This window comes from Pararge aegeria, chromosome W, assembly GCF_905163445.1.
Source record: "Pararge aegeria chromosome W, ilParAegt1.1, whole genome shotgun sequence".
NCBI lineage: Eukaryota > Metazoa > Arthropoda > Insecta > Lepidoptera > Nymphalidae > Pararge > Pararge aegeria.
In genome coordinates this window covers 1,897,091-1,918,235 of record NC_053207.1, presented here as the reverse complement: position 1 = coordinate 1,918,235, position 21,145 = coordinate 1,897,091, and the positions used below count along the sequence as shown (strand labels likewise).

Sequence of the window (21,145 nt, the reverse complement as noted above, 5' to 3'; positions counted from 1 at the left end):
CGCACTTCCGTTGACAGGTTCTGTTGTCGAGTTGTGTTGGTATCAAATCTCCCGGTAGGATCTTTATATATAGTTTGTACTGGTCGATCTGCGAAAGTGTCTACAGGCACTCCAGGTCGACATGTGCTAGATTCTTTATTATGACACAAATTATTGGATACTTGAACTGAATCAATAGATGCTTCCGGTGTTGGTAATGATAGATCACTTGCAACAAGTTTTATTTTTTTTATATAGTAATAATTGACGGACCAAGCAGATGGCCCACCTAAACTATTAAATTGTAAACTTACGGCTATAAACAGAGCAACACTGAACAACACAAACACAGGGCATGCACGGAGCCAGTGGCGTTCCTAGGGTTTTGAAGATGGGCAAGCCCTAAAAAATTATTCAATATTTTTAATTTTCATCTTGTCGGATCTTCAGTCTTCTTTTACGTTCATCTTCTTGGCGAGCCCAACTAAGCACACAGAAGGCATACTACTACTAGACAGAAGTTTAAACATGTCAGCAATGGCATACCTACTGTGTGCGTGAAAGGTGCTGCTTAAACACCCTAACAAATAAATTAAAAAAAAACAAATACCTAAGTAGGCACACATTATTTATATTCTGTGCGGGACGATAGGCGTGAGCAGGAAAGAGACAGTGTGCGGGACGATAGGCATAAGCGGGAAAGAGACAGGACGTCACCCACTGAGTTCGTTAAAGTCAATATTTCGTGTGTTTTAATTTTAATCTAACCTGTAAATAGTTTTATTTTATAGTTAATAATAGAATTAAATATGTAATAGCACTTTAGAAATGAGCATATGTAACAATAATTGCCTAAATGTAACCCTTATGTGATTGGATCGAAATAACGCCCTCTGATTGGCCGAGAAACAGAACCAATCAGAGGGCCTGTATATTATTTAAATACATATAACATACAGATAAACACCCAGACACTGAAAAGTATTCATGTTCATCACACAATCATTTTCCAGTTGTGGGAATCGAAATCACAGCCTTGTATTTAGAAACCAGGGTCACTGCCCACTGCGCCAAACAGCCGTCCATTTTTTTTTACTTAGCCTTACAGTTACAGTTACAGTGTGGCAACACTGCCCTCTATGGCCTTCTTTCTTGTAGCAAAAATGCAATCATTGTGGATAATACATGTGAGTAAATTTATTTATTTTTAATTCAATCGGTACTCAGCAGTGGCGTGCATCTCATAGATGCAAATAAGCAGTGCATACCCTGACCTCAGGGCCTCTCAGACCATAAGGACGACCCAAAATTTAAAGATTAAAAAAAAATAAACAATTAATAGAAAACTATGAAAGCGCCATCTAGTAAGAACCGGCCGCACGCGGTTCTATGTAAAGTCCCGTGTCATGGTTTAGAACTAAAATAGACAAACTGCTTAATATTTCGATTATATTTTAATTTTGAATTGTAAACAGTATCCCTAAATAAAAAGTAATACTTGAAATATAATTTAAATCTCATAATATTAGCTGGGGTTTTCACGATTAAATATCCATTGCCGGGTAAATCGTTTATCCGTCGCTCGAATTAATGCGCCGCGCCGCCGCGGTCTGCATAGAAGCACGGCGATTGAATGCATCTGTCGTTACTAGTGTGCGCGAGCACACTAGGAAGTTTTGGTGTGTAATGATATAATCGTGTGTGTGCTTACACAATATTTGGCTCTTTCTATGTGTGCCAGTTTTCCAGGTTTCTAGTAAAGGATCTTCGCTTGTGTGCAAATCTTAAAAGCACTGCTTACGGAAATTAGAAATCCAAATGTATGTTTTGTTTTTTTTATAAGCAGATTTAATTTGCTTTGTTTGTTATTGTTTTCAACGGCAATAATTCTTTTTTGTCATTAAAAAAATTATCAATACATTCAAGGTCTTTAGAAATTTATAAGTAGCTAATTTGTTCAAAAAGTATATTAAAATAACCAAATTAAAAGTTGCCGAATTATTTTAAATAAATAATTAACGTTTACCAGGTGCCGTTGGCAACTGATGAAGTAATATTCTTTTAATTTATTGTTCAAATAACAACTTTTAATAGCATTTGTGTACTAAGAAAATATTACGGACATATATTGACTATGATATTCTCATTATCGCTGGCGGATCGCCAAGCGCCATTATTGTTTACCTTTTACCTTCTGTCATAACAACTTATATTTACTGAATTAGAATTAACTACTTTTCGTTTGCTGTACGGTTGTTTGTGAATAGTTAAAATTATCATTGTTAACATTAACCTTTGTGACAGTGTACTGTTTGTAAATGATTGTGAGGAATATTCGTAGTGTAAGAAAGTTCTTATATTCGTCGTGTGATCCGATGGTTCAGTGTGCTTGGAAAATGTAGGTAAGTTTAGAGCAAATTCTTAACTAACGTTTTATTGCGGCGATTATTCGTAAAGGAAGGAATGCACCTACAACGAGCGGCACGTAAAAATATACTGACTAACATAAACAGGCGAATAACAGTGATCAGTTTTTTTTTTTCATTATTTATTTATAATAATGCCTAGGTTAGTTTATTGTTTACACTAAAAAACATTATTTAATGTAATTGCCGCAATGGCGGACAATTTTAAAAACTCGTTGGTCGATCGTTTCAGAGCTTACTATACTGGACATACCTAGAAGATGCGATCTACATTATAACTACAAAAATAAATGTTAGGTTAGGTACCTACTCACAAATAAAATTATACAGTAACATCAAAATACCATGTTCAGTTCCTATTTTTTTTAATGCATACCCTGACCGAAAACCCTATGCACGCCACTGGTACTCAGTACGGTTAACCGATCAATTACACTAATAAAATACACAGTAAATTAAATTACACAAATTGAGCAGAGAACAAGAGGAAGAAAAAGGAAAAATAAAACAAAAAACATATATATAACATGATCATTAAAAAAAAATCCTGTGCAATTTATTCACACAAGCAGAAGTGTAACTTCTGAAATGTAGCCTACGAGAGATTGAGGTGGATGTAGATTATCAGAACTATTCGGATAAATGTAAGCTTTATTATTTAGCTTCCATGGTAACTAGAATAGGTAAAAAAAACGTATAATGATTTCTGTCTCACTCTTTTCCTACACATTTTAGTGTTTGTGTCTCAATGGACTTATTTTTTCGTTTCATCGAGTATGCAATCACAACGATTCTGAAGAAGTTTCACTTCAATAACGTTACAATAGTGTTTTGTTACCGTAAACTTAATAACAAACTAAATATCTTGCACCACGGAGTTATCGATGTCAGACAGTTCTTCTATTCAATAGCAACACAGCTTCAAACGGCTGTCATGCAAGTCGTTCTCGTCGGAAGTTGGAGCTGTGCGACTCAAAAGTGACACCGGCTGTCATTGGCACTTAAAAAATCTCTACCGTTGCAACGAACGTGCCGCGCGGGAACGAATCGCAAAAAAACTTTTCGTATTCTAACTAAAAGTACCTGTATCTGGTGGAAGAGCACCGAGTGCCAGCAGCAGACCGAGGTACGTACGTGCATTGTATTGCTGCCTATATCAAGTGTTTAACATCGTCATCGTCAGACCCAATATTAGGAGTCTGAATTCCCACTGTAGCACGGAACCACCAGGTGCGAGTTGCTACAAATAGTTATACCTACTAGTAACTATGCTATGTTCTCACACAATCAAGTTAGGTTAAAAACAAGGTGCAATTACATTTCTTGCTTTAGCCAGGGTATGCATAAAGCAGATACATGGCATAAAATGGAAAATTTCCCCTCAAATACGAGCTATATAAAATAATGTAGATAGGCAGTGCTTTTGTGCATGTATGAAGTGCACGCCACTGCTGTAGGCAATGGTTAACAACGATGTTTCAAGGATAAAGTGGATTTTTTAATAACTATCTCATAAAAATAATATACAATATTCAACTGCGATGTTCTTACCTTATCTCTCGCGCAGGCGATGGGTCGTGGGAATACTTTTAGCCGCGACGCCGACGGTGGCGGGGAGGTGACTCTGTACGCCGCACCGTCTAGTACAGCTTTCACCGCCCGTGGATTGGTGGGTTTAAGCACATCCTCCGCTGTTGACGCTGTTGAACATTTGTTTTCATTTGTTTGACTAAAGGGGTGTGTTAAAAGGGGGTGCGTGTAACTTTTACGCGCGATTGAAGTAAAACTTCTGTCTTTGTTTATTGATGAAAGACTCTTATTATCTATGTTCCTGGGCCATTTCATTTTATATTATATTTAAAATTCATTAATATCACATTCACATTTTATAAATATTTTAATTTGTTAAATAGAATAATTGAGATTAGAAAATTGAAGGTTAGATCAGCACATGTCAATATAACCTTGTCATTGAATATTATAGAATGTCGCAATCGTCAGAAAATGTATTTAGTATATTTATGCAATTTAATTTTTTTTTTTAAACTTTTGAATTTTTATTCACTTTGCTATTCACAATTGATCCGTTTGAAAATATTGAAAATAAATAATCCTAATTGATTATGATATTTACCACTAGCTGGCGTATAAGTCAAGAAGCGTGGAGTATATGACATATACTTATGACCAATCAAAATTATTATTTTTAAATAGCGGAAATTACACAGACGTCGTACAACGTACAAAAAGATCTAAGTTACTTCCTAGTCGCGCCTAAGGATGTTTTACTTTAGAATGTCTGAGCCGTCACGAGATGCCTGGCAGATGTGAAACATTGAAATTGTTTTGTATAAGTTATGTGCATAAAAGAACATATAACGACAGGAATCAGACATAGCCGATTGGCGAAGTGGGCAGCGACCATGCTTTCTGAGTCCAAGACCGTGGGTTCGATTCCCACAACTGGATGGTGTGTTAGATGAACATGACTGTTTTCAGTGACTGAGTGTCTATATCTATTTGTTATAAGTATTTATGTAGGTATTATTATTCATAAAATTATTCAAGAGTTATCTTAGTACCCATAACACAAGCTACGCTTACTTTGGGGCTAGATGGCGATATGTGTATTGTCGTAGTATATTTATTTATTTATAGCGTACGGAAAAGATAAAGCATTACGAATTGGTTCCATGAAATAATGACTGTTTATTACATTTTTAATAAAAACAAAATTAAATTTAAAAATACATTATTTCAAATTTAAAAATTTATTTGAAATCGCGACAACTCAACTGACACTAAACGCTAATAGGGTTTGAGTAAAACACTGCCATAGTTTTTACTCAAGGTCAGAATCAGATGCAGCCCTAAAATCACATCCAAAATTAAAATCAAGTGACTCCTATCACTTTATTAGGTACGCGTCGCATAGCGTTGGTACTATGCACGTGTAGGTCTTTATTATATTATCTTAAAACTGCATACATATTGTTTACCTATTTCATAATATAGAATAAAACGAGGAATGGCAACTCACTGTGATACAGTTTTAACTAGTAAGCAGGTAGTAATTTTTGGTTTAAAGGTCGCTGGTACTTATAAAACTGTGAAACCTGATAAAAGCACCAGCAACCAAATTTTATGTTTTAAGAAGTTTTGTTTATTTTTGATCTTAAATGCAATGTTTTTTTAATATACTTAATCTAGAACTCTGCGTACAAACTATTTTTGGCCTAAATAAAGTTTATTATTATTATCTTCAATATTAAATAATTAGAATGTTTTAAATTAGTTTGTATGAAAAATATAAATATGCGTCTTTTGATTTGTTATTATATCTATATATATACGGTATTTCGTAATTAGTTTACACGTTGTATATGAAGTAAGTTACATGCATCGGGCAAAAAGGTCTTTAAACAGTCCCGTATCGCCGTAAGGTCTCGCCGCTAAAGCTAGCATGTGTTCGTGAACGTTACCCGCAGTAGACACTCCGGAGAGGGTTCCGCTGAAACAACAATAAATAGCAAATTAATGCAGCGGCCACGCTTCGTGGCATCAATAGACGAACGTTATTGCAACAAACAGGCAGGCGTTACTTTGCGTAATTCCATGATATATTATGAAAATTAAGCTTAATTTGCTATACTCCGAGAAAAGCAGGTGAATCTGTATGTTGTTAGTTATAATTTCTTCAATCTTTATACTTCACGCCAAACAAATCTTCGGCAGTGTACCTTATTGACGGCCGACTGGCGCAGTAAGCAGCGACCCTGCTTTCTGAGTCCATGTTCGTGGGTTCGAATCCCACAACTGGAAGATGTTTGTGTGATAAACATTAGCGTTTTTCAGTGTCTGGGTGTTTATATTTATATTCTAAGTATTTATGTTTATCATTCATAAAAGTATTCATCAGTCATCTTAGTACCCATAACACAGGCTACGCTTACTTTGGGGCTAGATGGCGATTTGTGTATTGTCGTAGTATATTTATTCATTTATTCATTGTCGAAGATCTCTTTTAGCCGCTGCATTAATGTGCTGCAAACTGCGCCAATCGGCCGTCAAGTATAATAGAAAACTCCTTAGCATTTATAAGTTATACCAAAAATTTAGGGTAGGCAGAGCTTTTGTGCATGTATGAAGTGCACGCCATTGACGAAGACTAACGGAGGCTACTTTTTTATCCCAGGACAAGAAGCGTTTCGCACAAGGTTCGTATAAAAACGCAATATACTCTGGCAACAATAAGTCATTCTATATTTAACAAAGCTTGACAGTGACTGTGACAGTTGACAGTGGGCCTCATAAGAAGGCTCAGAGTCACTCAGCGGGCGATGGAGAAAGCTATGCTCGGAGTATCTCTGCGCGATCAAATCAGAAATGAGGAGATCCGTAGAAGAACTAGAGTTATCGACATAGCTCGACGAGTCGCGAAGCTGAAGTGGCAATGGGCGGTGCACATAGTTCGGAGAAAGGATAGACGTTGGGGTCCCAAGGTTCTGGAATGGCAGCCCCGAACTGGTCGACCCCCAACGAGGTGGACAGACGACATTAAGCGCGTCGCAGGTAGCCGCTGGATCCAAGCGGCACAGAACAGTGGAATTTGGAACTCCCTACAAAATACCTATGTCCAGCAGTGGACGTCTATCGGTTGATATGATGATGATGACAACAGTGACTTACCCAGTTAAGTTCATGTTCATCTGTCCCATGCCCCCAAGGCCGGTGCCGCCCAGCGACGACGTGTTGCCGAACAGACTACCGCCGCCCAAACCCGAGTCGAGACCTGCGGGAAAAACAATAATAAATAATTAGCAACTCACTACGGACGAGCACTTCATACATGCACAAAAGCACTGCCTACCCTAAAATTTATAATATAACTCTTGTAAGATGAGGACTTTTGCCGTTTTATACAATTTTCCTGCTGTATGCATTGACACGTACCCTGGTTAGAAATCCAGTGCACGCCACTGACTAAAGGCCGACCGTTTGACAGCCGATTGGCGCAGTTTGCAGCGACCCTGCTTTCCGAGTCAAAGGCCGTGGGTTCGATTCCCACAGCTGGAAAATGTTTGTGTGATGAGCATGAATATTTTCCAGTGTCTGCGTGTTAATATGTATATTAGCGGACCACCCGACTTCGTCCGCGAATGAGTCGACTTAAAAAAAAAAAGTCGCATGTTCAATATAAATGATTCCGAGATTCCAATATAAATGAATCCTAGCTAGATCGATTTATCGCCCCCAAAACCCCCTGTATACCAAATTTCATGAAAATCGTTGGAGCAGATTCCGAGATTCCAAATGCTTGTTTAAAGATATAAGATTATAAGTATTTATGTATATTATTCATAATAATATTCATCAGTCATCTCAGTACCCATAACACAAGCTACGCTTGTGTAGCACAGTGTAGCTTGTCGTAGCACAACGGACGCAGGCGCTAAACTTATAAAACATGTTTATGATGCCTGGGAATGTTCACAGAACGCCATGGGTGTTTTTTGTGATCTATCTAAAGCTTTCGATTGTGTTGATCATAAAACCTTGCTTCTTAAGCTAAGCCACTATGGTATCCAAAACGTTGCACTAAATTTGGTTGCCTCTTATCTCAGCAATAGAACCCAAAGAGTTTGCATAAATGATGCAAAGTCTCAGGGTTCAAATACCTCAATGGGTGTCCCACAAGGCTCGATTTTGGGTCCTTTTCTATTTTTAGTGTATATAAATGATCTACCGTACCATGTCAGTGGAACATGCGACATTGTATTGTTTGCAGATGATACATCTCTAATTTTTAAGACTGATAGGAGTAAAGATAACTCTGACGAAGTAAAACGTGTCGCATGTGTCGCACTGGTTTACAGTTAACAACTTACTTTTAAATGCAAAAAAAACAAAGTGTGTCGAATTTATCTTACCAAATGTAAAGAAAATTGATAAAAATATAATGATAAATGGTGAAACACTAAAAATAGAGACTTCCACAGTTTTTCTGGGCGTGACCTTAGATAATAAGCTACAGTGGGGTGCCCATATAGATTCACTAGCGGGTAAACTAAGCTCGGCTGCCTACGCAGTCAGAAAAATTAGACAGATTACTGACGTTGAAAAAGCTAGGCTAGTTTATTTTGCGTACTTTCATAGTGTTATGTCCTATGGAATCTTGTTATGGGGTAAAGCAGCTGATATCGAAACTATATTTATATTGCAGAAAAGAGCTGTACGGTCAATATATAAACTTAAATCACGCGAATCCCTCCGTGAGAAGTTTAAAGAAATAGGCATACTTACTGTAGCTTCACAATATATTTATAACAATATAGTATTTGTAAGACAACATATTAGTCTTTATAAACAAAAAGTGGACATAAACAGTCGACTTACAAGAAATGGTCATAAATTAGTGTCATCTGCATATCGTCTGCGTAAGGTACAGGGATCATTTGTGGGATTGAGTAAACGCTTTTATAATATGATTCCTAAGGTGATTTTGGACCTGCCAATGCACAAGTTTAAAGAATTTGTTAAAACACATTTATTACAGCGAGGTTACTATACAATTGATGAATTTTTTAATGACAAGGTTGCTTGGAAGCATCCGGCTCCGCTTTCAGCTCTCACAAGATAGAAAAATGAATGTTAAAATGCAAAATGTAAATTGTTGATGTTGGAAAAGAGCAACTGCTGAGTTTCTTGCCGGCTTCTTCTCGGTAGAATCTGCCTTCCGAACCGGTGGTAGAATCACTACAAACAGACAGACTTGACGTTTCAAAAGTGCTTATATTAGGCCTACTTGAAATAAATGAATTTTGAATTTGAATTTGCTTACTTTGGGGCTAGGTGGCGATGTATATATTGTCGTAGAATATTTATTTATTTATTTTATTGTTTTTTTTTTATTCCACTACAGGTTAGCCCTTGACCGCGATCTCACCCGGTGGTAAGTGATGATGCAGTCTAAGATGGTAGCTGGCTAACCTGTCAGGGAGTATGGTAGTCATACCCCTACCGTAGCTTGTGTTATGGGTACTAAGGTGACTTAGAATATTTTTATGAATAATATACATAAATACTTATAATATACATATAAACACCCAGACACTGAAAAACATTCATGTTCATCACACAAACATTTTACAGTTGTGGGAATCGAACCCACGGCCTTGGACTCAGAAAGCAGGGTCGCTGCCCACCACGGCAGTCGGCCGTCAAAATTTGAATATTTTGTTGAGCACCAAATGTTGGTCGAATAAAATCGAACCGTGTGAACCCGCTATAAGATTTCTTCTACAGATCTCCTCAGTACTAGCATACGGATTTCTTACCTGATTAGGCGCAGTACTCCCAAAGCCGAAAGTCGATGTGTTAGTACCGAAGGCGGGCGCTGAGTCGTTGTAGCTACGAAAAGACTGGTACCTGATTTTTTTTTTTTTTAATTATATTACAAGTTAGTCCTTGACTACTATATCACCTGCAGGGCCAGCACAGGCAGGAGACAAAAATTATATCCCCCGATTACATCCCCTAAAAAGGGATATAATTAACGTGTCCACCTGCTAAAGTACGGGAACATAGAATAGGAGAAGTTTATCCCCGTTTATTATTCCACATATCATCATATCAACCCATTACCGGTTTACTACAGGACACGGGTCTCCCTCCCACAATAAGAAGGGGTTAAGGCCGCAGTCCACCACGCTGGCCCAGTGCAGATTGGTGCACTATTACACATATATTATTTGGATAATAAATAATAATAAATATATATACTACGACAATACACACATCGCCATCTAGCCCCAAAGTTAGCTAGCTTGCTTTGGGGTTTTCGTATTTACTTTTATATTTTTTAGCTTTTATATGCATTTTAAATTTATAAAAAAGCGTAGCTTGTGTTATGGGTACTAAGATGACCGATGAATATTATTATGAATAATATACATAATATTTCCACAATGCTCTGAGAATTGATAAAGCTGTGGGAGACAATGCATTTTTATCCTTTCCCCGGCGATATAATTGTCACCTGCCTATGCTAGCCGTGTGTAGCCTTAGTACAAAATTTGCTCGAAGCTTTGTACCAGAGTAAAATGTATATTATTTGCGTTAGAGCTCAAATGTACTCTTTTGGGCTTTTGTCAGTTTTGTAAAACAAAAGTAAGACTTACAGGATTCGCGATTCTAAAACGATTGCCATTAGGTCTATTTTACTTTGACTGTTTAATACTCGAAAATGACTGTTCGATTGCGAGCGAGCAAAATTAGTGCTAAAGTGGTAAGTGAGCCGGTGGTATGGCAATTACCATCACCATCATCCGCAGCCTACCAACAGCCTTCTCTCTTTTAGAGGATAGACCCACCACGCTGCTCCAATGCGGGTTGGTGGATTTTGAAGACTATTGTCACAATTAAGTGATATTTTTTTTTAATTGGAAACGTCTTTTGGCGTTTCGCACACAGATTTTGCGGCATTGTGGTGTGTGTAGTCAGTAGCGTGCATAGAGGGTAAAAAACTTAAGGATAGGCATTGTAAGAGTAATAAAAAGCCTCGTACTGGAGATTTTCTTCATCTGCATACCCTGTGCATACCCTCTATTCACGCAACTGTGTGTATTACATTAAAGATTTAAAAACCCATTGTTTTCTCCACACCTAACAATTTAAGCCAAACCACATTTGAGCAGTGCGGTGGGACGTTGATGCGCTACGGACGAAGATGATACTGAAATCGAATCCAGCCATGTTATAAACCTGAAGGCCACTGCTGTGTGATAGCAGATTTGCCGGCCGACTGGCGCAGTGGGCAGCGACCCTGCTTTCAGAGTCCTTGGCCGTGGGTTCGATTCCTATAACTGGAAAATGTTTGTGTGATGAACATGATTGTTTTTCAGTGTCTGGGTGTTTATCTTGATAATATAAGTATTTATGTACATTATTCATAAAAATATTCATCAGTCATCTTAGTACCCGTAACACAAGCTACGCTTACTTAGGCCTAGATGGCGTTTTCTGTATTGTCGTAGTATATTTATTTTTATAGCGACTCACCTGGCGCGGGGGTCGCTCCGAAAGCAGGTTTGTTCTAGTCTAAGATCCCGCTGCAAAATCACTACGTTCATTAAGTAGTGAGTCAAACAAACATTTTTACATACTTTTATGAATAGGAGAATACACTGATAACACCGCAGCCAGTCAAAAGTGGCCGCAAGTAATTTTAATTAAATTAATGTTAATTAATATTCAAAAAAAAATTTCGTTCACCTCTCTTTGAAATAAAATATCATCCACATCATAACAATGCATGTAAAGAATTCTAAAATCCATAGGTACCGTTGCACACTCGGCCGCAACTACCTCGCAGCCAGGTGTAAGCAGGTAATATTTTGATATATTTATACGTTTATGACTTACACGGATGTTCTTTATATCAAATTAAAGCTAATTTTTTTTCTAATATTATGATATATTTCTGCCTGTGAAAAAATAGCCGCAAATTAGGAGTGCTATCTGTTAAAAACGCGAGATATCCGAGATAAAATGAGAGAGAGTTAGCGCGCAACGCCACTTGTTAGATGAGGATGGCGAATGCCAGCTGTGTGAGTATTTAAAGCCATTGCGCATGCGTCGATAGATAGGGTTCTCAACAGTGCAGCTGAGTTATTATTATATTATAACCACGTTTTGGAGCTCGTTATACACAACGCTGTTGATATTATTTATTTATTAACATTGATCAATGAGTTAACATTTAAAAAAAATGAAGAAGTGTTTTTTGTTTAGTAAAACTAATAATATATTGGATTTTAATAATTCATCTTTTTAGAAGTGTTATTCAATGTTAATGTTTCGCCGCAAAAAGAAATATAAATATTTTGATATAATTTTAACCGTTGTTATTAATAGTAATTTTAATAAAATTAATGTTAATTAATATTCAAATTTTTTTTTGAATATTAATTAACATTAATTTAATTAAAATTACTTGCGGCCACTTTTGACTGGCTGCGGTGTTATCAGTGTATTCTCCTATTCATAAAAGTATGTAAAAATGTTTGTTTGACTCACTACTTAATGAACGTAGTGATTTTGCAGCGGGATCTCGTACTATTCGCACCGAACAACCCCGTTGTGCTTGTATTCGACTGCGCGTTGCTGCCGAATGAGAACGTGCCTGCAACAACATAGCGCGATTGGGTTATTGGCAGCCGAATGGCGCGGTGGGAAGCGATCCTGCTCTCTGAGGCTGTGGGTTCGATTTCCACAGCTAAAAGGTTGATGAAAGTGCGGCGAAATGTTGCTCTGTTCGTAAGTGACAGTTTTCCACTGTTCGTGAGATGGGCAGCCAAATTAATTCAAAATTCATTTATTTCAAGTAGGCCTAATATAAGCACTTTTGAAACGTCAAGTCTGTCACTATAGTGACTCTACCACCGGTTTGGAAGGCAAATTCTACCGAGAAGAAGCCGACAAGAAACTCAGCAGTTGCTCTTTTCCAATATCAACAATTTACATTTTACATTTTATAATTCATTTTTCTATCTTGTGAGAGATGAAAGCGGAGCCGGATGCTTCCAAGCAACCTTGTCATTAAGAAATTCATCAATTGTATAATAACCTCGATGTAATAAATGTGTTTTAACACATTCTTTAAACTTATGCATTGGCAGGTCCAAAATTACCTTGGGAATCATATTATAAAAGCGTATCAATCCCACAAATGACTTCTGCACCTGTCGCAGACGATATGCAGATGTCACTTATTTATGACCATTTCTTGTAATTTAATTATAACTATTAAAACAAACTCACTGGTCTGCCCGAAGCCGGAGGTGGATCCGATACCTCCACCGAAGAGACTGGGCGCTGGTGGTAGCCGGTTGACCGAAAGCTGAAACAATAGAACAAATATAATACCTACCCTTGCACAAAGTCAATGAGTTCAAAGTTTATACAACGTATAACCGAATTACGAAATATAGTTAGCTGAAGGGTGCATGAGTATATTTCATAAGGAATATATACCCTGTAAATATATTAAATAAAAAGACGCATATTTATTTTTGTGTTTACAACCCTATTGAAGATAAAAGACCGACACGTGCATAGTAGCTTCGCTACGCGACACGCACCTAACAAAATGGCAGGAGCAGAAGCAGAGTGATATCAACATTTCTGTTCTCAAGTTTTTTTTTTAAATCTCCGGTAGAAACAAATGTAGGTTAAATAAGTATTGCAGTATGAATTCTTATTAAATTAAATAAATAAATTATTAAATATAGTACAACAATACACACATCGCCATCTAGCCCTAAAGTAAGCGTTATGGGTACTAATATGACTGTTGAATATTTTTATGAATAATATACTATAAATATATACTATGAATGTATATTATAAATACTTATAATATACAAATAAACACCCAGACAATGAAAAACATTCATGTTCATCACACAAACATCTTCCAGTTGTGGGAATCGAACCCACGGCCTTGGACACATGATTTTAATTTTGCATGTGATTTTAGGGCTGTATCAGATTTCTTTATTTAAAACAATGGCAGTGGTTCATTCAAAAACTTTTAGGTTTCGGTTTCACAGATAAGTATCAGAGACAATACATAATGTATCTCTAAAGCTGTGAAGTAATATTTAGGTTTCCATTCACATGTTGTATAGAACGTAATCTTATAGAAAAACCCAATTTTAAAATTTAGGATTACATGCAAATAGCCTGTCCACAAACTTGCTGATTGTCACAAACACCAAACACTTTGATGTTGACCTATGGGTATCTTCATTTAAAAAAAAAGGAGACATTAATAAACAGAATTTGTTAAACAACTAGAAATAAATTTTTCCTCCAACAATTTTAAGGCTGTAACAATTCAGCTTAAAGATGTAGGAAATATTTATTTCTTGCTTTTCCATCATAATCATCATAAATTCTACCAATTAACCAATTAACCAATTGATCCAATGCTAGCCATAGGTCTTTTGTAGCGAGTTCCACAATCCACTGTCCCGGGCTTGCCTCCAGCGGCTCCCAGCGACTCGCCTGAAGTCGTCTGCCCACCTCGTTTACCGGTGTGTTACTGATCTGTTAATGGTTGGAGTGTTCTCCCACAGCATAAGCATCAGCCATCAAACCAAGCAGTGGCGTGCATAGAGGTTATGCACAGGGTATGCAGATGATATAAAATGAAGAAAATCTCCAGCAGAGTTATAAATACTTAAGGGTAGGCTTTTTAAAACTTTTACAATGCATATCCTAGTTTTTTTTAACTCGTACTGAAGATTTTCTTCATTTTATATCCTCTGCATACCATGTGCATACCCTCTATGCACGCCACTGCAACCAACCAATCTCCAGTCAATCCAATCCAACCATCCAGCCAACCATCAGCTCCCGTATTATGACGAGCGTGAAACACATACCGACCATATACTATATTGAATCGCAACACGTAACACTTCTTATTATTAATTGTGCGGCGTTGACATAAACGTTAAAACGTGTGTGTGTGCGTGTCAACATGCGGTTTTAGGAAAGCTCACTCACTGGATCCCCCGAACAGGGGTTTTTCTCCGTCTGCTGACAGACTCCAAACAGAACGCCCGGGGCTCTCTTGTGGCCACTAAAAAGAATCCTTAAACAAAACACAGCCAGCACGCAACTATTTGTGCGGCGTTGACACACACGTAAACAAGTGTCTATGTGCGTGTGAACATGCGGTTTCAGGAAAGCTCACTCACTGGATCCCCCGAACAGGGTACAAAAGTAACAAGTACAAAAGTACAAATTTTAGTTGACGACGCATTTTTGTAAAATTTTGAAGGAGGTATTTAGTAAATTAATAAATTTAATAACCAATATAAATGAATATCTTATTCATACGTTGGAATAATACCATGTGCTTATTGCGCTGATGGTGAATCTATATTATTTCGCAAGTTTAAACAATTTACCAAATAAGTAAAGCTTGAAAACGGCGGTTATTCAAGATGAGGTTAAACGTAACTCGCATAAGTTTTAAGATGATATTAGATACAAAAAAAAGAACAATTGTGACCAAAAATAAAAACTCACTTTAATGATGGTGATAGAAATCATTCAATCACCATCCATCGGATATTTACCCTACCGGATATTTACCATATAAGCGGAAAGTACTTAGGAATAATTAATTCCAAAAAGACATTTTAAAAACAAACTTATTTTAAACATTTTATAAAATGAGTTTTAAAAATACGTACGTATGCTAAAATTGAATTCATCGAAAATAAGTATCGTATGTTCGTGTTGGGGATCATTTCAAGAGCAACACTAAGGCTTAAGTTGGTCTAATTAATAGCTTAATTAATTAGGTACACTATTTACTAGAGAAAAACTTGGCAAGATTATTTTAAAGAAATTAATTTTCGGCTGTTTTCCAAAAGATTTGGTAAAATCAGAATCAGTGTATGGTATCCCTATCTCTGACGCCACAAGATGGCGTGTTGTTGATTTGTTGATGTTTCGTTGTGGTTAACTTGCGTATAGTTTTGTTGTGATATATCCGTGTTAATGCTATAAAAATGAATAAAACTAATAAAGAGTGAAGTGCGAAAACTATTGTTTTGTATGATTTCGAAATATGAAGAGAAAAAGCTTGTGAAACAAGTCGTATTCCGAGAAAAACCGGATTGTTTACGTACTGTGACTGATTTTTTAGGTTAGTACGGTCAAAATGTCTTGATATTTTTTTATTTTCAATAAGTACATATTAGTTTTAGTTACTTTATATAATGTTATTGTTCTTTTACCGATAATGCACGAACGGCTGAAGTAAAACAAGCAATTGAAAAGATCACAGATTTAGATCAAAAAGATATGATGAAATCGCAGAACCAGTACTTAGAAGAACTATCTTCACTCACCGGTAAGTTTTCACTCAACGTTAATCTTAGACTAGTTTTGTAATACTTGTGTATTTTCTATTATTTCGTAGTTATGAGACTCACGATAATTGAAATTTTATTTTATTCTTTTTACAGATGTAAGTGTTATTACATTGAAGAGAATTAAAAAATAAGGTATGGTGAACGAAGTGGTCTGGAGGACTCCAGGTAAAAAAGACCTCACCCTTCAAAAGTGTCTTAGATAGTTTCGATATGGATGTTATTCGTAATAAAATAAACTAATTTTACATTGTGAGGAAACAAGTACCAACATTAAGATCTTTGTTGGCAGAGTTAAAAGAAAGCATAGAATTTGGTGGATGTCGTGAAACTCTCCGTCGCATATTATCAGCCAACGGTTATGAATTTAAGAAAAACAAAAATGAACGTTCATTATTAATTGAACGGTATGATATAGCTGCATGGAGACATCGCTTTTTGCGTACCATTGCATCGAAACGTGCAGAAGGCAAGCCAATAATCTACTTAGATGAAACTTATGTCCACAAAACCTATAAGCCTAAAAAATGTTGGCAAGGTCCATCAACAAGTGGAATAATTGAAAATATATCGTCAGGAAAACGATACATTATTGTGCATGCAGGATCAGAGAAAGGCCCTGTTCCAAACTCATTGTTGGTATTTAGCACCAAATCGAAAATGGCCGGCTACCACCATGACATGAATTCCACAAACTTCAACAAATGGCTTCAAGAAAAGCTTATGCCCAATTTGAATGAACCAACCAATAATTGTAATGGACAATGCATCATACCATTCTGTCATAATAAATAAAGCACCCACATCTCAAAATCGAAAGTTAGAGTTCATTTGAAACATACAATTCAAAAACAGAGTTGCTCTGCTTAGTAAAACAGAACACACCAGAACCTATTTATGAAGCTGATGAACTTTTAAGCCAAAACGGACATGAAGTGCTAAGACTTCCTCCATATCATTCTGACCTAAATGCTATAGAACTCATATGGAGTCTAGCAAAAAGAAATGTGGGAAGCAAAAATGTAAGCCAAACTCCAAAAGAGTTCGAGGATCTTATCTCGGTCTATCTTTTGAGTGTATTACAGCAGATGATTGGAAAAAAATGACAGACCATCATCAATCATTTGACGGCCGATTGGCGCAGTTTGCAGTGATCCTGCTTTCTGAGTCGTGAAGTGAGCCGTGGGTTCGATTCCCACAACTGGAAAATGTTCGTGTGATGAGCATGAATGTTTTTCAGTGTCTGGGTGTTTATATGTATATTCTAAGTATTTATGTATTTTATTTATAAAAATATTCAACCGTCATCTTAGTACCGATAACACAAGCTACGCTTACTTTGGGGCTAGATGGCGATGTGTGTATTGTCGTAATATATTTATTATTATTATTATTATTATTCATGTGGAAGACAAGTAAAAAAGAAGAGACCTAGCTGAGAGAAGAGAGATATAGCTGAAAATAATTTAGAAAGCTTCATCATCAATTTAAGAGACAGCAGCGACTCCAGTGATAGTGACGATTCACTCCATGTTGAATTTTTAGATTCAGATTTTGATTATAGTGATTAAAAACCGTATAAAAATATACGGTGTTGTTTTCTTTGATACATACTCAGTACTCACATAGATTTACAAATATTTAAACTCATGATAATATTGATACTCATGATAGTGTTTGATAGCCTGTTTGTTCCTTTAATACGCCACAATGGAGTGACGTATCCGTGTGATAATAAAGAGTTAACAAGTGATATAAGCTACTTTTAATCTCTTCATTACGCAGACAAAATTGCAAGCATCCACTAGTAAAATAATAATAAATGTCAAAGTATCAAAGTGAGTTGTTCCAACTTTCCTTTTTACTTTAGGGCTGCCATGCTGATATTTTTTAAATTTGCCGCGCTTTTTCAGTATCAACTTTCATTAGCCAGACTTCTATCCACACTTTTAATAAAACTGACAGGACGATGCCAGTTAATAATAACATTGCATTTATAATATAAATATGGATGTTGACCTCGACAGTTAGTAATAAGTTTTATTTCAGGCAATAGTCCATGTAGGTACATAAAGGCGAGTTGGACTTGTGAAGGGAGTTTTCCGTACCAAGGTGCCACCACCAATATGAAGTATTAAAATCGAGCAAAAAAATTTTGATAAATTTTTTGATTTATTTTAATTTACACTCTTTATTTGAACATAAAAAAATATACAGAAGAATTAAAAAAAAAACAGACAGAAGCATACAAAAAGCAAGGTATACAAAAGACGGCCTTATTGCTTAGTAGCGATCTCTTCCAGGCAACCACAGGATAAGGAAAACAAAAGGATAACAGACTGCAGGTACATATTTAAAAAAAATACATACTAATATTACTGAAGTCAATTTAAGGTAATCAAGATTTAAAAACCCTTCGATCACTCACTATTGTAATTGAGATGCTTAAAAGTGTTTTGGCTACTAATTGAATTTTGTTTGGTAATATTTTCATAAGATATCAATGATAAATTGTAATTTACTATTTAAATAATTTGTTACATTTAGAGCTAGGATTGACTATTGATAGAAAAAGACTATTTTTTAAAGCATCTGTACATTTGAATCTCCTATTATTATTCTTTCTTTACTTGTGTAAATGTTGGCCTACAAGGCTGCCTAATTCAATAGTTCATAATATTAGTAGTTGTAAGATTTATATTTTATAATAAAGCAATTTTGAAGAAAATACACTTATTTTAAATTTCTTTTAAATGAATTATTCTCTCCTTGAACAAGTTATCTAATTTAATAATTAATAAGACTGCTTGTCTACCAAAGGAGAGCTGGAAAATTGTAACCTGTGACATTGCACATCATAGTGTGCAGTTTTTATTTACATTTTTTTTCTGTTTTTGTTGACAGGTAGCTTTATTAAATTCTTTAAAATAATTAAATTTTGAATTTCCCGCGTGATTTTGTATTATCTGCTCATTTTGAATTTCCCGCATTTGCGAGTTCTATAGGGGTCTTCCAGAGATGGCGCTGATTTCAGTATAATTTAATTGTACGTAGTTATCATTCTTCTCCATAAAGTTTAAATGTTCCTTGTAAATGTTACACAAGAAATGATAGTTATCTGATGTGACAATAATGTTTTTATTGATCATGATATATATATTTTTATACTTATTGTTTCAGGTGTAGCCAATTTTATGAACTGGACAATTCTAATCCAAAATTTGTATTTGCACCCTCTCTCACACAAGAACATTTAAATCCAAATACTAAACAGAAAAGAGGGTAAAACTAGCAGTTCAAGTGCTCAGCCCCACAGTTGCTGCTGGCATGTTTGCTAAAATAGCCCAAGGTAACTTTTTAAGATTTTTTTTTAAAGGATTCAGTAGCCAAATGACAGAAAAAGAACAGTTTTTTTTCTACCTAACCTATCTTGATAGTTTTTTAGGAAACTTATATTGTGGATACATATGGATTGTACTTATATATATAGTTCGCCTGCGCGCGATACAGTAGTACTCGGCGCGTCTCCGCTTGGGAAACACGGTTTATCAATTATACATGTGAGTCGCATTAACATCTTTTATTTGGAGTACTCCCAGTGACATACATCCCAGTGTACCTAAGGAAGTACAGGGTACCACAACAAATGGTGATCCCGACTAAGTGAACATCAAGATGGCTACACCTCCGGCACACGTACCCACTGCAGCTTCGGTAGCCTCAATGGAATTGGCAGCTATCACCCTCACATCCAAAATACTGGACTTCTGGACGGACCAGCCCAGGATTTTGTTCATCAGGACGGAGGCAATGCTGGCGCCACAAAAATTATCAGATGATGCCAGGTATGACATAGTTGTATCTAAATTGAGCAAGGATGCCATACAACAAGTCACTGATTTGCTAATAGAACCACCAGCTGTAAAGAAATTTGAAACCCTAAAGGCGCGGTTATTACTATTTACGAGGAGTCTAAAAACCAAACAGCTGCAAAAGCTAATTAGCGAAATGGAGCTGGGAGACCAAAAACCATCCCAACTTTTACGGCGCATGAGGGAGTTGGCCAAGGACAAAATACCGAATGATACGTTGCGGATCCTATGGCAAGGTCATTTGCCCAGTGCAGTACGCGCGGTATTGGCCGTCTCTGAAACGAAAGAGCTGGAACACCTATCAACGATTGCGGACAACGTGTTCATGTAAATAATTTATCGAACAGGCTTAGTTCTGCTGCCTATGCGGTAAAGAAGATACGCCATATGACCGACGTAGAAACTGCTAGACTGGTATATTTTAATTACTTTCACAGCATTATGTGATATGGAATTTTACTTTGGGGTAATGCTGCTGATATTAGCACTATTTTCGTGCTGCAGAAGAGGGCTGTTCGTTCGATCTACAAAATGGGTCCGAGAGAGTCATTAAGAGATAAATTTAAAGATTTTAAAATAATGAGAGTGTATAGTCAGTACATATTTGAAAATTTACGTTCATAAAAACATTTCTAAATTTATTAAAAAAAAAACACAAATATGGGGAGTAATCAAAAATTCAATAAAATTCTTAAATTCTTTATTCATGTACGCCAATCACAGGTGCTTATGAACTTGTACTTATCATGGTGGTGCTAACTACATTTTTTTACTTAAAACTAAAGCTAGGAGGTTTTCATTCCATTCAATTTTCTTTTTAAATTTTAATCTTTTATTAACTCGTGGACCCATTTAAGGTATTGCACAAATTGTGACCAGCATCCCTGTAACAGAGTAAAAAATTTTTGTAGAATAA

The 21,145-nt window shown here is 36.2% G+C and overlaps 1 protein-coding gene across 1 annotated transcript; it reads left to right on the top strand.

The window, feature by feature from the left end:
- The first annotated feature begins 20,032 nt into the window (after nucleotides 1-20,032).
- On the top strand, nucleotides 20,033-20,560 carry LOC120635930. Its single transcript, XM_039907143.1, has one exon. The coding sequence runs from the start codon at nucleotides 20,033-20,035 to the stop codon at nucleotides 20,558-20,560; it is 528 nt and encodes a 175-aa protein (XP_039763077.1).
- Nucleotides 20,561-21,145: the final 585 nt, after the last annotated feature.

Coding starts and splice junctions, on each gene's coding strand:
- LOC120635930 (XM_039907143.1), top strand. CDS start 20,033: ATGGCTACACCTCCGGCACACGTACCCACTGCAGCTTCGGTAGCCTCA.